Source organism: Salminus brasiliensis, chromosome 5 (assembly GCF_030463535.1).
Source record: "Salminus brasiliensis chromosome 5, fSalBra1.hap2, whole genome shotgun sequence".
NCBI lineage: Eukaryota > Metazoa > Chordata > Actinopteri > Characiformes > Bryconidae > Salminus > Salminus brasiliensis.
The window spans coordinates 14,486,674-14,499,540 of record NC_132882.1 but is presented as its reverse complement, the minus strand read 5'-3'; the positions used below and the strand labels follow the sequence as shown (position 1 = coordinate 14,499,540).

Genomic DNA, 12,867 nt, shown 5'->3' with positions numbered 1-12,867 from the left:
TCGCTTTCTGTTTCTCTCTTTCTCACATTCGATATAACATATCTCTCTCTCTCTCTCTCTCTCTCTGCATCCATGTTTTATTGCTTCATTATGTACAAATCTTTTCTCTTAAGTCTGCATCTTGATTACATTTATTTTATTTTCAAGACCGTAAACACTTTATAAATTAGCCTCAAGATATAACAAGGCGTTACACTCAAGGTTGTTTTTGAATTAAAGAGAATTTAAAAAGAGAACAAATCTGCATAAATTTACATCTCTATCTTTTTCGTCCTATCGCTCTTTCTCATCTCTCTCTCTCATCTCCCTGTCATTTCTCTCTCTCTCTCTCTCTCTCTCTCTCTCTCTGTGTAGAGTATCAGCTGACGAGTGCAGATCTCACAGCCCTTCAGGCCTTCACGCCGCAGGGTGCGCTGTTGCCAAGCAACGTGACTACTTGGCAACAGCAGCAGCCGTCAGTATCTCAGCAACCACAGCAGCAGCCATCGGTATCCCAGCAACAGCCTCAGCAACAGCAGCATCAGCAGCAGCCACAGCAGCAACCACAGCAGCTCAGCCTGGCTTCTCTCAGTAACCTTGTGTAAGTCCTCCAGGGACAGACCACAACACACAAGTGCAGTTGTATGAGTGCATATATACACTACCGACCATTCAAAAGTTTGGATCAATTCTTCGATTCATAGTTATTTCAGAAACATGTTATTATATCATGAAGAACAAGAAAAAATATTCAATAATATTTTACTGAATTATTTAGTCATTACTTGGTAGTCATTTCTCATTAAGCTATTCTCAAGACATTCTCTATATCTTTGTTATTTCTATCTTTATTTACCAGAATTAACAGCATTCCCAATTATAATGTTATCTTCTAAAGGCCTGTTCCAAATTATTTGACCACTGTGAAGTTTCACAGAACTATTATATTAGACTCATATTCTTAAACTGTGATTACAGACATTTGGACGGTAGTGTAAATGCACACTCTCTTTCACACATGTGCATTTTCTCACCTGCACAGGGCTAACCTCTAACCGCATGTCAACAGTGGGTTGCCGCAGTCACTGTGTTCTCTTCCTGTTCAGCAACATTATAGAGGCATTGTAGAATATATATCTTTGGCCTGGAAATACACATTTCCCCCAAGTTCATGCAGAGTGTACCATCAAGCTGTCTCATTTATCAATGCCTGAATTCCTACAATTACTGCTCCATTACCTTTAAGTCAGTATAGAACAGCCAGGCTGTTGTGTGGGCTAGGGTGTTTCAGTTGAGCATGAGTGTTTAGCTCAGGAGAGGTTCTGCTCTATGATCCCTTGTAACGGTAACACAGATTGTACATATAAATCTCTGTCTAGAAATCAGCTGAATATCTAGACATTGGACATCCTTAGTAAACACTACAACTGTAGGAATCACAGTTTTAAGTTCTAGACTGCCTGGTTCACACATGAGCCACGCAGCACCATGCGAAGTCATGCAGATTAAGGCTAAAGGACACAGGCACAGTAGCACGCAGTCTGCTGCCTGTGTGTTCTGCCTGAGTGGTTGACCTAAATAACACTGGCGCAGGCGCATGCACACGCTTGCAGAGTTCTGTGGTTGGCAGTGTCTCAAGGTGTTTCAGCCATGTTTTTCTGGTCTTCTCATTATTAGTCACTTTCACACTGCAACGGTAGCAATACAAGCATCTCTAGTTCAACAGCGGTTTGGTGATGTGAGTCTGATTGAGGGGGTGTAACTCTTCTCTAACCTGCCCTGTGTGTATGTGTGTGTGCTCTCTTTCTCTCCTCTCTCTCTCTCTCTCTCTCTCTCTTGTCTGTTCACAGCATGTGGGGTGCAGACAAACAGAACGGGGAGATGGCTAACTGCATCTCCGGTCTGGCTGCTAACCTCAGGTGAATAGGCCACTAAGGAAACTGTGTCTTGGCCAATGCCGCACTTTGTTGGCCAGTCATGCGCTGTTGTCCTGTCTGCAGTCGAACAAGGCCTGGTCGTCATAGCTACTGCTTCAGACTGAGACTCAGAAATAGTCTGTGTGCTTCTGCCGCCAAGCAGACCATTCTATTAGCAACGCTCCTCACTTCAGTCATGCCTGAGTTAAGCATTGCTTTGTGATTTCTATTTGTCTCTGACTTTATCGTTTATCGCTGTTTATCACTGTTGTCTAGCTGAAGTCATGCCAGGGAGCTTTGCTGTTGTCGCTTCAAGGATATATCATTAAGTAAAAAAAATATATATATATATATGTTGTATTAAGACTGTTAACTGCAGTTTGCATCAAACACAGCAGTTCTTTTGTTTCTATGCAAATACCGGCTAAAGAAAAGTGACCCTACTCTTCAGACTGAAGAATGTACTTAATGTTCCTAATTGGTGGAGAGTGTGAGACTTCAGTCTTTGGGGTAAGATGCTTTCTGGAAACCTGAAACCCAAGCCTGGGTTGATTGCTGGATTGCATTGATTTTTATATTGCCATTATATTGCCTATGAAGCAGATTTCTGTTATACATTGTCCTGGTGTGGTTGTAATCAGAACAGGGCACAGTTGGTGTTGGTGATTCATTTCGTATTTATTTGAACCCCGTATTTGAACCCCAGCTGTGTTACACACTAGTCACTGTACTTACACAATAATGAGCCTTAATGTTAACAAGATGACTTATTCTGGAGGTATTGAAGTGTATAATAAACATTTTGACCCATGAGTGGGTCCTGTGACTGTTAGGGTGTTAAATTGTTGTTGATATTTTGGGAGAATTGATTAAGTAAAGTGGATCAGTATAATTTAGACTCAGGGCTTTTTAAACCTTTTCAGTATATTTTGGTCGCTGCCATGGAAGCAAAAAAAAATCACTTTTAGCCTGAGCATATTTTCACACTCCAGTGTGCTGAAGTCATACAGAAAATGTAATTTATCAGAGCGTTTCAGAGGCATCAGTTGTTGCATTGTGCTGTTATGAACACAGAAATTAGTTCTTGCGTCGTTCTCCAGGTCTCTGAGCTGTGTTTTTGATCCATGCCCCTGCTTGGCCTGCTCCCTGCAATCTAAATGTTAATGAAGTGTCACAAACCTGGGGAGGAACTGCTTCATTGTGTGGCTTCTTGCTTATCTTAACAGATATTGGAGAGCCTTTGCATCATCTCTCTCATCCAACCTCTACTGTTTATAAACTCTCTGTTAGCTGTGTGTTCATTTTAAAGGAACACAGCAATGGATTTTTTTTAACCTATGCCTATGATTTATTAGCATGGACAGCAAAAATGACAAAAAATTACTGAAAACACACTTGCAGTAGAAGCCAGTAGGAAGTTGTTGAGTTCCAGCAGTACAGGTTTCTGTAAAGAACGCACTTTGGTAAACCATCGTCCTGAAGCCAGGAAATGTGAATTAAATCAAGAGGATCCAGAGAATGGGAGTCTTGCAGAGAATGTGAATGTGCGGTAATTAATTCTAAAAAAATCAAGGTGCTATAAAAGGGTTCTTTGAGTGATGCCATAGAACATGGGTGGGCAGCAGGGGCCAGAGTCCACAGCTTACTGATTTTTCCTGCTCACAACACACAGTAAGTTAACAGGTGAGTTGAGTCAGGTATTGAAAAACTGTGCTGTTTAATTGTGCCCACCCCTGCAGTAGAAGAACCACATCGTAAAAGAAACATGGGCATGTAAAGAACCTTTTAAAGGTTTAAAGAACCTTCACTTGATGTAAAGGTTCTTTACCAATTTAAACATTCTCCCACATCTTTCACAATCAAGTGGTCCTTCTGTGGCATCGCTTAAAGAACCCTTTTGTAGCACCTTGATTTTAGTATAGTGTAGTATAGTGTAGTGGTGTAGGGGGGCTTTTCACAAGAAGTGAGCTTGCTGCCTTGATAAGATAGATGTTCTGCATATAGAGCAATGTGCATTGTATATGCATATGTATTTGTGTGTATATATAAATATGTACATTTATTTTACACACTATTTATATTTGTGCAGTAGTTGGCATTGCAATAAATAGCAGGAGGTAGTGTGCACATGTGCCCAGAGCGGTGGGCAGCCATTGCTGCAGCACCCAGGGAGCAGAGTGGGTGATGGGCCTTGCTCAAGGGCCCAACAGTGGCAGGTTGCCGAGCACGGGTATCGAACCCAGAACCCTGTCATCAATAGCCCAGAGCTCTAACTGCTGAGCAACCACTGCCCCAATTATTAGCACCTAAAAATAATAAATAAGAATAATCTTGGTTTCATTGTCTTTACATTGTTCTTAGAATTCAGCAACTTCATATTGGCTTTAATTTTAAGAGTTTTAGTAAGAATTTAGAGTCTGGTTTTCAGTCAGTTTCTAAGTATAGCGAAAATGATGTTGTGCTAATCTCCAGCATTGCGTAGATGCACCAGGTATTCTTACAGGAATGTTGTAAGGCGTGGATCCCGTCTTTAACAGCATGGTGTTCTGATTCAGTTTGATGGTGATGGACATGAATGTTTGAGAGTTTGAGGTTTCCTCCTGCTGAGACAGGAGAGGCCAGAGGAATGTGTGTGTGTACAGATGCAGAGTGTGTGTAACTACTGCATGAACGTCTGACCTAAAACATTCTCTTCTAAAACACCTCCATGGCTGTGCTACTGGTTCAGAAGTAACTACTGTTGTGGGTATGTGTGTGTGTATGTGTCGGGGGGGAGGGTCTGTATTGATCAGTAGGTGCTAGCGTGTGTTTCGCCTGTCTTTCTCTCTGCAGTGTGACCTCACAGGCCAGCTTACTCTTGGGCAGGGAGGAGGGGCTCAGCTGGTACTGTACACTCCTCCACTCCTCCTGTCTGTCTGTCTGTCTATCCGTCTGACTGACTGACTGTTTTTCTTCCGTCTGCCTGTTTCCTTCAACTACTGTCAGCTCTCTCGCTCTCTCTCCATCTCTCTCTCTCGAGTTGGAACTGACTCTCTCTCTTTGTCTCTCTCTCTCGTTCTCTCTTACTATCTCCCTCACACCCCTTCTTTCTCTTGCTGCCTTTCACCTTTTCTTCCTTTCTTCCTGCTGCTGCAAATGGCCAAGCTGTGTTTTTTTTTGTCACGTTTCCACGTTTTGCTGAATCTGCAGTCTGTGTTGAAACGGAGCAGTAAGGTTCTTTAAGTTTTGTGATCAGCTGTGTACACCTACAAGGCAGATGTCTTTCTTGCTTTTCTCTGTCTCTATCTCCTTTTCTCTCTTGTTTCCCTTAAATATGACATGCAGCACTTCATACACTATCACACATACATTCAGGAGGGCCTGTTTGAAGTGCGTATGGTTGAGGCCTTGTGTGTGTGTGTGGGAGAGAAGGCGGGAGGGAGAGAGAGGGAGAGAGACACACAAAACTGAGACTGCATGGCTTAGGGAGCAGACTGCTGTCCTGCTGCCCCTGTAATGTCTTCTTTATGTCTGAATGTCCCACATGCAGGGTCTCACATGCACGCATACAACACACACACACATTATGCTTGGCTTTTGTCCACTGAGATGGGTCAAACAGCTGTTTATGAGTCAGGTTTAGTTTATATTGTCTTCAAGTGGCAAATGTGTCAAGACCTGTTGTCATGGGCTCCAGTTTTGTCTCAGTGATTGTACTTTGTGTCAGTCAGCACTGTGTCCTCGTGATCTCTCAGAGCTGTTTTCCTGTAGACTGAATGATGATTAGACAGGTGATGCCTAATGTCTCTCTCTCTATTCTTTCTCGGTCTCTCTCTCTCTCTCTCTCTCTCTCTCTCTCTTTCCCTCCCAGGCCGGTGGGTCCTATCCCTCATGGTGCCACTCTGACGGTCAACACTAACCCCAGCGTGAGCATCAAGTCCGAGCCTGTTTCTCCAAACCGGGACCGGAGCACCCCCAGCTCTACAGGCGTGGTGTCCGCAGCGACGGCGGGCACCGTGACGGGGCTGACAGTCACCCAGTATCCGGGGGCGCTGCGCCTGGAACCCACTGGCCGCTCACCTGTCGACAGCATCAGCAGCAACGGCAGCTCATATGAGGGCAGCGACCGGGACGACGGGGGCCAGGCACGTGCTCCGGATTTCGCCACTGCCACACTGGGGCCCATCCGAGCCTCCGGAGAGCAGGCGGCCTCTTCAGATTCACAGGAGGGGGCCAGTGTCAAGCGCATGAGACTGGATGCCTGGGTCACATAAACACATAGGCAAAACGAGAGAGAGCTGCCCTCTGTCACACACTCGCATACACACACACACACACACACACACACACACACACACACACACACACACACACACACACACACACACACAAACATACTCAGAGACCCCCCCCCCCGTAGAGTTTACTACCCCGTAACACACGCTTCTCTCAGCTGCACCTGACACACATGCATGAGTACACTTGCGCACACTCACTTTTTCAATATTCCTCAGCCTCTGTTTCTCTCCCTCTCTCTCTCTCTCTCTCTCAGCTACACACACACACACGTGCGCCCGTGTGCACACACACACACACACACGTGCAAACAAAAAGCGATACTGGTATGCATATATGTAAACACACGCACACGCAAGATGGACAGTCTTCAATCCTGGTGCACATGTGTTAACCCACAGGGAGACTGAAAAGCTGGACGGTTCTGGAGAGATGTAGGGTCGGACGTTTGGGTCTTTTCAGGAGGACTCTGGCCTCGCTGACCTCTGCTCAGTCTCCATCGTCCTTCCCCCCCTCCACCTCACGCCGGTCCTCTCCGCACTGACACTCGCTTTACCTTTCTGACCCGAGTCTGGCCGTACTGCTCTGGTGAAACCGTTTATGACAACCAAACCGAAGCCACTCGTTGTGTCGTGTAGATTAGCCGCTCACAGAAGCTGTTTTCCAGGCCATGTTGTTGTTTGAGCTGTTTAATTTTTTTCCCCCCTCCCCTCTTTAATTTCTTTCCTGTGTGTGTATGTGTGTGGGCGTGAGATGAGTTGTGTTTGCTGTTTATCTTTTTTGACTGCTGTTCTCTACACTCTCTTGTACCTTTTCTTCTTCTTCTTCTTCTTCTTCTTCTTCTTCTTTTCACTACCATTGCTGAAACAGCTGCCTATAGTATTGACTTTGGGTATATTTGAGAATATACGTCGTTTTAATTGCGTTCAATCAGGAACTTTGTCTCATACAAGTAATGCAAAGGGTTATGTCTGAAGCTCTCATGTACAGCTAACCTAAATCAAGATTTGGAGGACAAAAGAAAAGCAGTGTGCGTATTTCAGGGAAGGACTGTCGGTGACTTGATGCAACTACGTCCATGAGGTCCATGAACTTATTGGCCAACGGAGAACTGGGGACAGACTGAGAATAATATATATATGTGTGTGTGTGTGTGTGTGTGTGTGTGTGTGTGTGTGTGTGTGTGTGTGTGTGTGTGTGTGTAAGAGAGAGAGAGAGAGAGTATATGCAGTGAGGCCGAGGTAATATGGCAGTAACAGGTGAACAGCCAAGTGCTCTCAGTTCAGTCACAGTTTCGATGTTCTTGATTATTTTCTCCTTGTCACTGACCGACTCGCACCAAAACCCCTCACCAGTGCACCTTCAAGACGGGGAGCTCGTTGAGGTAGCTCTTTTCACGAGCAGGCCAGGTGACTGCTTTCTTTTCTTTCATCTGTTTTCCGCTCTCGATCGCTCTGTCACTTTTGTACACACGAGTACGTATGTTTGTACGTATGGTGTAGTCAGGTGGAAATGTAGCCCTATTTGTACAATTTGAAATCCAGTCCTGATATTAAATACCAGTGTATGATGCGCGCACACACACACACATACACACACATTGCTCAGCTGGTACACTCTGTGTTTTTTAGAGTGGGCGGCTGTATTAGTGTCACTACCGCTGGTTTACGTGAGAAGCAGCCTAAAGCGCTCTGTATTTATTACTTGTTTGTCTGGCTGCGCAGTTCAGACGTGTTTTTTTTTTTGTTTGTTTTTTGTTTTGGTAATCTTATGATATGAGTATTTTGAAATTGTTGTTTTAAGGAGCCGCAAAAGTTTCGAAACAATCTGAGCCATCAAGGGCTCAGGGCCGTGGGTGCGTAGGCTTTCACAGCATGTAAATATCCAGGTCCCCCCCCCCCCCCCCCCCCCAATCTGCCTCTCGATCCATGTTCCTGCAAAGGCTCTTGATTACTGAGAGGAGAGGATCGGAGATAATGCCATGAAACTGACAGTGATGTGGATTTGATCTCGGATTTGAATTCGAAAGGCAGTGGAGTAGAACTTAACTTGCGTCCTAGAACCCAGGGAGGTGGTGTGGGGGGTGGCGGCGGCGGCGGCGGCGGCGGCAGCTCTAGACTTGGAACAGAGCCTGGCTTTTGTGCTGCATTCGGGTGGAGAGCCGAGGAGAAGCCGGGCGCGGGGGACTGTACATAGAGATACGTGTATGCTTATACACATCGTGCTGGATCTGCCTGAAGCAGAGATGTAACTCTCAGTGGAGCTGTCTTTCTATTTCTACGTGTAAATAAACTACTGTGTCGCAGGAGAGCCTGTTAGAGATGCAGCAAGGGACGCAGACATGGATATGACTGTTTTAGGACCGTTTATTTTGTTTTTTCTGTAATGATTATTCTGATGGAGTGCACTTTAAATCAACCCCCAGCGTCCCGACACACCAACCCTTTACCCTCTTTACTAGTCAGGTCTTTCAAAAAGGGGGTGGGAGGGGACGGGTTTTGTTTTGTTTTTGTTTTTGTTTTTTTTCTCTTTTCCAACTTCTCCATCACCTTCCTACATGCATACACATGCTTGCCAGAGAGAGGACTTCTCCAGAACACACCGCCTCATTGCTCTCCTCATTTCCTCTCTCACTTGATCACTCTGATCAATGGACTGCCATTGGCCGCCCCCCTCCCGCCATTGCTTCCATTTCCGTGTGCTCGCTCCACGCTTGGCTTGACCACAGGGCTATCGCTCTCTCACGCAGATCTGCAGAGGACTGTCCGCGGTGGACCGCCTAAAGACAGCTCCGTAGTGGTCTGATTGGCTCTGCGCTAAAAGACTCCACTCCATCCCTCCTCTCAGAGACCATGTGTGCCATTCAGGGAAGAAGAGCTCATGTTCCTGTGTGATTTACGGCCCCACACCTTTTCATGTTTTTTTTTAGTTGTTTTTTTTGGACGGTGAACAATTATTGAAGACGAAAAAAAGTGTCACCTTTTTTTGTAAAAAGAACGTTGTACTTTAAACATAATATAGATTAGATTTGACACGTGTTGCAAATGTGCAATTCTCAAAGCGCAAGTTTAAAAAAAATGAAATTATTGTCTATTATTTAAACGATGATGTACACAAATTGTTTTATGGTGCATTAGTGTAGTGCATAAGTGAATAGAATGAAGGATGTTTCATTGATGATAATGAAGAATAGGGTGGGCTCAGAGATCCAGCCGTCATCAGTTCCAAATCTGGGAAAAGAACATGGCGAGATTTTATTTTATTATTATTTTTTTGGTTATATAAACTTGATTTGGATTGTGCTGTATGTGTATTTGTATCCCAAATCTTTACGAGCAACTCTGCCATTTCCGTCCCCCCTCCTCAACGCATTTGTTGTTGAAATGATTGGAATATAGATGAAAGCTGAAAGATCAAACATCTGGAGATGCTTAACCGAAGATGAAAATGCAGTCCTGCTTAAGGAAAAAAGGGTGTTCCCCAAAACCTAGAGTCTACCTGAGGTTTGCTCAATTCGGCTGTTATGTCAGCGTGCATATTAAAGTAGCTCACTCATATCCACCCAGGTGAGACCTGCCATGGCAGACGATTTGTATTGTTTGTATTTATTTATTTATTTTTATTTTTCCTCACCCCCCCTTCTCCATTCTCGTCTAGCATCTCTCACTCACTTCCTCTCACTGTTCTTCTGTCCTATGCTTGCAGAAGATGAACACTGTAAACGCAAGCACTCATCTTGCCTAGCCAAAAAAAAAAAACCCTAACAAAACATCATGACCAGTAACCCATCTCTTCCAGCCAACATTAATCTTGCACACACACACGCACGCACACACACACACAAACACACACACACACACACAAACACACACATACGTACCTGCTTTGAAGGCGGTCAAGGATCAGGAAGAGTGAGAGCATGCACTTTTTTGACGGCTGCATACGAGCTCTGAGCTTCACTCGAGCCTGAAATCTGCTCAGTGCAGTCCGATCTGCGAAACTCGGAATATCGTTCAAGAACTCTTAACCTGCTTTTTTTCCTGCCTGCGAAGGCCAGAGCCGTGAGGAGAGAGTGGTGCACTGTCTCCTATGGCAGTGTTTTCCAGTCTTGGTCTTGGAGTGCCTCCTGCATGCTGTAGTGTTAAGGCTGCTTGAACACACTCATATTGGAAGTGCATTTCAGTTGTGTTTCAGAGCAGCGAGCGCACAGAAACATGCATGGCAGGGCCGCTCTAGAACCAGGTTGTGGGAACACTTCCCGTGGAACAGGGCAGTCACCTAGTAGCCCTTCAGGTCAGCATGTTGTTGGAACACCTGCAGACTTTTAAGACTGAGCTTTGAACAGATTCTCTGATTTCTGAACGGTTTCTTTAGTGGCTTGTTCAAAAGCTCTGGCAAGGATCTCTTGGTAGTGGTAGGAGTCGTCATAATCAAAAGGAAAGACAATCGTCACGTGAATAGTTCACTTTTCGCCCCCCCAATGCCCCCCCCCCCCATGTATGATGATGATGTTTAGCGAATCTCAATTTTTCTAGTGTTAATTTGTGCTGGTGACAGTTCTATTGTCTGTTTTTATTCTAACTGTTATAATGATTATCATTACCATTATAGTTATCATCTTTGATGGTAATAATAATGATAATTTAGAGATTTTTATTTTCTGCTTTTTTCTTGTGTAGGTTAGACATCTTGTTTTATTTGAATTTGGTTTTATTTTATTATATATGAAATATTATATAAATGTCTTTTTTCAGTTTTTTTTGTTTTTTTTTGTTTGTTTGTTTCTTTTTTCTTCAAAGGGGTGTTACTAATATTGCACGATATATTACATAAAAACAAAACGGCAGTAGTGATACAAGTACTTATTGGTAACTGAGGGATGTGCTAAACGAGTTGGTAGGATGACCAGTTCAATGCTGCAATTTTTAGTCAATTGTACAAAAACGTGTCTCTACACATAGAGGAGTAGGGATCTCCACTCGTTTAATTTATTCAGATCAGACACAGATGTCAATGCATGGGCGTAAAAACAAGCAAAGAATGAGTCGTATTATAAATAAACTGAAATGTAATTTCATTAAGAATATACACCACACACACAACTAGTATAGAAATTGAAGAAAAAAGGTTAAAAAGAAAAATGATAGCTAATATATTGTGTTCGGCTAGTCTGCTTTGAGTTTTGTTGTAAACGAAAAAAAAAAAGATATTTTCTGTTGTTTTCGGAGAATGATATACAATTTGTGTATATTTTCATAAACAAAGTATGCACTGATATGTTATTACAAATTATATACTGCTTTTACAAAAAAAGTGTTTGTTATTGTACCAAAGTATCCATTTGTCCTTTATGACCCTCCCCTTTTGCGTATGTTTTACCGTATTTTATATATTAAATAGACAAGTTGACCTACAAAGTGTGAAGTACGGGTCTGATTTTGAATGTTTAGGTGTTTTGTTTGTTTTTTGGGGTTTTTTTTGGGTTTTCCTGTTCTGTCTAAATGTGCCCTGTTTTATTTTTTTTGTGCTGATTCAGCTTTTCGAAGCAGAAGCTCAAGCTGTTGACCCAGTTTTCCCAGCTCCAGTCCTGTCGTCCACCTGCACTGCACACGTTTTCATGCTTCCTTGCATCTGAGTCGCATCATTAGCTAATGACAAAGTCCTTCCAGAGCTGAATCAGGGCCTGTGTTCACAAAATCCTTTACAGAGTAGGAGTGCTGATGCATGATCTGTTTGCGTCATAATAAATAAGAGAGGGATTTGGTCCTAGATCAGCACTGCTCCGAGAAGCTTTGGGAATACAGACTATGGTGTGGTGGAGCAGGAAAGCATGAAACGGAGCAGTGTCGATTAACTACACAACCTTTTTAATGTTCATTTATGTTCAATTAATTAGAGCAGGTCATCATCCCTGTTTAAATGCTGTTCCCTCAGCCCTACTTTCCAAGAAACATGGGGGTAAGCCTGACTGTGTCCATCAACTTTTAATCAGGCTTTTAATAGGGCTCTCTCAGTCTTTGAGATTATGCCGATATCTTATAAACCGGTGGCTTTTAAAGAAAGCGTATTGTCACTGTCCAGAAGCATTGTCTCCAAATGCTTGAACTGTTCAAAGAATGTACAGCCTCTGTAGCTAATCAAACCTACTCCTGTTTATGGAATACTAATCTAACAGAAAATGCAATATTGCCACCAATTGTAATGAGGCACCATCAGCGGACTCAAGAAATTCAGAAATTCTCTGGCTCTTCTAACCTTTTTCTGAACTCTGAGAGAACTGCTCAATATAAAACCTCTATACGACCGTAAAGAACCTGCATAAAAGTTTAGCTGAGTTGGGAGGGTGCTGCACTATTCCACTGTGCAGTGTTGCTGCAGAAACATTGGAGGGGTCCCAATTGCGTAGTAATTGCTAATGCTAACTCGTTTTTAAGTACAAAGTATGCAGTATTGGTAAGTGTCAAAGTAGAATATACTTAAATATCCAAGATACAGACCATCTGAAACAGAAGGCAGCTGCCTCGATGCCTTGCTGCATATGCTGTCTCATAAGTCAATACCTTAGAAGGCGGCATTGTGATGAAGGTACCTACAACCTTTGCTTTTGCTTTTGAGGCTCAATTCGAAGGCATCAATATGTCAACACGTTATACTGACTGCTGGCTTAACTAATTCAAATCACTAGACATAAAAAGCC

General features: G+C 43.4%; 1 protein-coding gene across 7 annotated transcripts in view; it reads left to right on the top strand.

Moving 5' to 3' along the window:
- mef2d (myocyte enhancer factor 2d) overlaps positions 1 to 11,587 on the top strand; it is a 64,896-nt gene extending 53,309 nt beyond the window's left edge. For 4 of the 7 annotated variants that reach the window (XM_072679515.1, XM_072679511.1, XM_072679512.1 and 1 more), the window contains 4 exons: positions 355 to 580; positions 1,830 to 1,898; positions 4,728 to 4,778; positions 5,746 to 11,587. In XM_072679515.1, coding sequence (XP_072535616.1) covers positions 355 to 580; positions 1,830 to 1,898; positions 4,728 to 4,778; positions 5,746 to 6,148 — 749 coding nt within the window. In that variant the 3' untranslated portion in view covers positions 6,149 to 11,587. The remainder of the gene's footprint in view (positions 1 to 354; positions 581 to 1,829; positions 1,899 to 4,727; positions 4,779 to 5,745) is intronic. The other 3 variants (XM_072679518.1, XM_072679517.1, XM_072679516.1) reach the window with 2 other exon arrangements.
- The last annotated feature ends 1,280 nt before the right edge of the window (positions 11,588 to 12,867 follow it).